General features: G+C 37.0%; 1 protein-coding gene across 1 annotated transcript in view; it reads right to left on the reverse strand.

Moving 5' to 3' along the window:
- LOC108729324 (zinc finger protein 608-like) overlaps positions 1 to 1,947 on the reverse strand; it is a 26,335-nt gene extending 24,388 nt beyond the window's left edge. The window contains exon 1 of the mRNA XM_018458383.1: positions 1,827 to 1,947. Within this exon, the coding sequence (XP_018313885.1) occupies positions 1,827 to 1,947 (121 nt within the window). The remainder of the gene's footprint in view (positions 1 to 1,826) is intronic.
- Between the last annotated feature and the right edge of the window lie 3,339 nt (positions 1,948 to 5,286).

The following is a 5,286-nucleotide window of genomic DNA, read 5'->3' on the forward strand; positions in this document are numbered from 1 at the left end:
AGATGCAATGCTTGTATTGCTGCAAGAGGTGCACATTTCGAACAAAATCTTCATTAAAAAGTTTATAAATAAAATAATTAAAATAATAAATTAAATATATTTTTTTCTTTTTTCGTGATTTCCTGCGAAACAAAGCAAAAAGGAGCATATGTCTATAGGACTTTTTTTCTTAGTTTTTTACTCCTCTACACGCTCCCGAAGTTTTGCCATTTAATTTGGAAACACCCTGTATATACACACACACACATACTCTTCATCTCTTTTTAATTCTTGATATTTACCGGTCGGAAGTTCGGAAAATTGAAGTAGTCGTATATAGAGGGATATCTGTACATTTAATTACATTCATCAAATATTATATTTATATTACCGATAAAATACGGGAAATAACAGTTAATGCAAAAATTTTATACGACCAGGAAATATAACGAGACGAGTAATTTCTGTTAGTGAACGTTGCACAAATTATTATCTTGTTCAGTTGAATGTATAATGAAATAAATGCTTTATATCCACTGCAGAAAAGTGGCGCCTGTAATCCTTTCTCGCGCAATTATTGCTCGTTATTATAGCGCAAGGAAAATCGCGACGCGAGCGAGGATCCTGTTTCCTGTGCTGCTCCTCATTTATACGCATCGCTAACGGTGAACATCATTTTGTATAACAACTCTAACGATGCTCGATATTATTTAATATCCCGGGAAAACAAGTGGGCGGTGGACACGCTGATTTTACGTTGAACGATAGAAGATGCGATCGTATAACTCCCTTACGACGGTGATTTCCATAATAATAACGCAGACTTTGTATACGGTGCCATTAGTGTTATTACTGTTATTCAGCGAATTGCAGAAATTCGATAAATCAATAAGCAGTGTGTATGGCTTTATCCGAAGAGCCTGGAGCAATAACAGGGTAAATTTGATGGGAGCAAATTTGGCAAGCGAATATTGAGAATGTGCATGAATCATTAATGGTCTAAATGCAAATTTTTCGTATTTTACCAATGTCCGTTAACGTTGACAGTTAAATCCTTCGTATTCTTAACAAATCAATTAAAAATGGACAGATTATTAATTTAACATCCGAAGAGTTTGAGAAAAGAGGTCGCGCATGTATTCGTACGATTTTATATATTACTAGAAGAAAGATTAAGTAAATTGCATTAATTGTATGAATCGCAATTTTTATAAAAATAAGTTTCTTTGATGAAAAAAAAAAACATCTCATTTTCATTGGACAAACTAATAAGGTAGATCGGTCGGTGGATAATTTATTCAAGAATATCATTAAATAATTGTAGCTGGATGGAAATAGAAATATCATCTCTGTTATACTCTTTTCAGATATCAAATAAAATTAATTCTAATTAAATTTTCTGTATTCAACTGACTCTTGCATGAAAAACACATGATGCGAAATTACATGTAAAATTATCATTTAAAATTAATATTATTTCATTTATCATTAATTACAGATCCATTAACTGCAATATGACAATTAAAATACATCAAAAGAAGATCAACAATATATAGAAATTAATGTAAAATAAGTAGAAATTAATATAAAATCAATTTGTGTAAAAATACGTTTTTCCGATGAAGAAAAACGTTGTTGTATTATAGATTGATTATAATTGTCAATTAAAAGAATATTAAAAATTAATGCTTCGTTCGCTAAATCAGTGCTATCATTCTAGGATTAATTTCGCTACCTAATCCCCTGTAACTAAGAGGAAGCTAAGGGGATAACAAGAAGGTCGGAGGTCCAAGGTGGCGGAGTCCGCCAAGGCAAATGGGCGAATTAAGCTGTAACGAGGTTCTTACCTCCTTCGGTCTCGTGCCAAACGATGCCCTCGAGGGTGACGGAGGTACCGGGTTCGCAGGGCCCCAAACACTCCGGTTCCGTGATGGTCCCCACGCTGGTCCCAACGCATACGTCGGACATGTCCTACAACAGAAAGTTCGACGAACGGTGAGCCGCGATGTTGTCACGTGTCACACGTATGACATGCAGGATCGATAAGTATCGCGTTCGTCAATTTCGCTCGCGTGAAACAAAGCCGCGTAAAATAATCTACAACATGAAGATTGTACGTACCATACATGGTGGAAGAAATCTACCATGATACACCATGCACAAAAAGAATAGTTTTGCTAAAAAATACAAAAATTTAGGTAGATACAGATTTGAAAATAATTTCGTTATAAATCATCAAAATAATTATTAGAACGTTCAAGCTGGTTGCTAGAGTGCCGAAAAATCTTTTAGAATATTTTATTATTACTCATTATGTTTGAGCTTCCCACATAATTATTTTGATATTTTTAACGGCCTAATAAATTATTTTTAAATCTGTATCTAAATAAACTTTTAGATACTTCAGCAAAATTATTCTCTCCGTGTACATTTATTATTTTAATAAATATTTTAACAACAATTTTCGGCCGCGATTAAAAAGATAATTTCTCCCTGATGATTAATTTATTTTGATAAGTATTTTATCGATATCAAGGATATTGCTGTTCACATTAACTCTCTAATGCAAACGTAGGAGACAGACAATGTATATTGTTCGTAATTAGATTGAGATAGTCTTGTATGTCCAGGGACTTGTCATTCTAACTACGAAGCGGTTCCCGTGACGCTCAGGGACTTGCATTCTAACTACGACACGAGAATGGCGATCAAGAGCGATAGCATGACTGAGAGATAAGGATGCTAACTAACGATCCGTTAGATCCATGAACTATCTCATGGCGAATGCATGAAATTAATGTCTAATAAACGCCTGTTTCGAGAGACCGCTCGAATATTTTCGCGGCTCTGCTGTGCCATGTACCTCATACGTTTAATTCAATTCATTCACTCTTCACAGTTGTGCAACTAAAATCCGTGACATAAAATCCGCGTATGTGGTGTCTTTCGACATGAAAATATATACATTTTTCAGTCCATACATTTACGTTGTATTCTGACTGATGTAATACACAGTGCACGACCGTTTCGCGCCGACATGACGTTACGCGACGATTTCGACAAGGTGTTAACGAGTCATCGTACGGTATATCTCTCGGGCTTTTCAAAAATATCGGATAGGGCTGTCACGAAATACCGCCGTTGCTGTACGCGGCGACGAGAGAGAGTATCGCTTCGCCGTTCATTTCGGAAATCGATGTAATCCCGGTCGCTGGACGCGCGCGCGCGGAAAATGCATCCCGGGACGGCGGCCGAGTGGCCTCGAGGCGCGACGAAACGCAGCCGAGGATATAAAAGCAATTGGAGGAGGCCCCAATTAACGTCGGTCGTACACTCCCCCACCGTGTCGCCCGCTCGCTGTTTATGGAAATATCGGCCCGCCGATATTTCGCCGAACTGGAAAACGCATGGTCGGAAACGCGGTTCTGCCGTCGGCACGTTTACACCGGCTTGCAAATAGAAACGCGACCTGGCAAAAGCGCCGAGGGTTGATTTTCGCATAACGTTTCCGCACACCTACCGTGTCGCGCCGCTGAAAATTGACGAACACGTCATTCTCCCGTATACGGATATACTGCACATGGCGCTATCGATTCTGATTTACGCCCGCGGGACAGATCGCATTTTACAGGATCTCGACCGCGTGATAAAATTTTCTCTGCCCTTCCTCACAATTTTATTGCAAATATTTTTATTCGCATTAAACATGTTTGCCTCCTATTTTCACCAGCATTAAAAAGCATATTTATACAACGCAAGGTAAATACGTCTTATTATTGTGCAACAATATAAATAAATTCATCTAGATATAACTCTGTATCATTTTTATCGTTACCATTACTATCATTATCGATGGAATACCACTATTTTATTTAACGATTATTATTATACGCTGTTATTATTTAACGCTTTTATTATATGCCATACATTTTCATATGTATGGCACTTAAACATATAAATATGGCATAATATGGAAATGCAACCGTGAGCCGGTTTGTTGCGGGTTTAAAAGCAATTAGCGAGATGTCTGCTGAATGAATGCGCTCTGCTGGTCGCGGTAATTTTCGCGGCTCGATGCAAACAAATTTCCATTTCGGAAAACAAAATTGTCGCACGGTCGGGGCTTTGAGAGCAATTAGTGATGCCGCGCATAATTAACGCGTTAATTAGCAGCGCAATTTTAGGTAACGCGGACGTAACTTTTTCGTGTGTCGGAATATCGACACTGCAGCGCTGTTACAAATTTTTCATTTATTCACCCTGTGGGATTTAAATGTCACCGATATACCCATCGTTCAATATTAATATCTGCTTTCGCGGAACGAATTTTCAAACGACATACAAAGCCATATGTCCACTCGATAAATCCGTTATAAATCCCCGGGAGCATTCTCGCAATAACACAATTTCTCCTAGGCATAAAATCGACAGTAGGACTCGATTACTTGAACCATCGATCGGCTAGAAACAAGGGAATTACTTATTTTATTTTTGACGTTTTATTTAATTTTGTATACTAACGAAAGTTATATCGATCCACGCATGGAATCGACCTTTAGATAGCTTCAATATCTACATGCGTGCTCTATATTAATCCAGACGAATTTATCGGCGTTATCGCTTCGGCGGTGTTTCGCTGTGAAATAAAATTTGCGCCGGAAACGCGTTTACAGGCGGGTTGGCTGAATGCGCCGAAACGCATTAACGTGGATAATCGAGAAAATGAGTGACAGCGTGCGCGAATGCATGGATCCGCATGCATGTATAAAATATTCGTGATTCGTTGCATCTCTCTTCATCTTTTTGATAAATTTGAAATGCTCTCAACAGTAGAATGCAGTTGATTTACGATTTTTAATGCCGAACACTCACACGAGGCTTGTAGTAAAATGAGAAATAATAAAGGAGAAAGCGGTATTATAATTAGTATAGATATAATGGCCTCTCTTATTATTCCCGCTATTAGGTGGCAAATTCCAGTGATTACTTATAGAATTAATTTATTTGATTTTTATCGAGTTGAGCCTTGTTTCATATGGTTATGTTAAAATAATTAATCCATAAATTGATTGTCTATTATTTATCTACAATCCTCAAAATTTTTTGCAGTGAAATCTCACTCTAAACAGTAAATTAAAACAGTCTTAAAAAAGAGCTCAATCTTTAAGAGTGACAAATCACTCTAAAAGTTTTAGAGAATATATTATATGTATTATAGATTTTTAGTATTGAACAGCTTATATACGGAAGAAATTATAAGTACTACATTTTGCAATATTTTACTTTTTCGTTTGTAACCAAATACCT

This window comes from Mycetomoellerius zeteki, unplaced genomic scaffold (genome assembly GCF_001594055.1).
Source record: "Mycetomoellerius zeteki isolate Tzet28-1 unplaced genomic scaffold, Tzet1.0 scaffold73, whole genome shotgun sequence".
Classification (NCBI taxonomy): Eukaryota; Metazoa; Arthropoda; class Insecta; order Hymenoptera; family Formicidae; genus Mycetomoellerius; species Mycetomoellerius zeteki.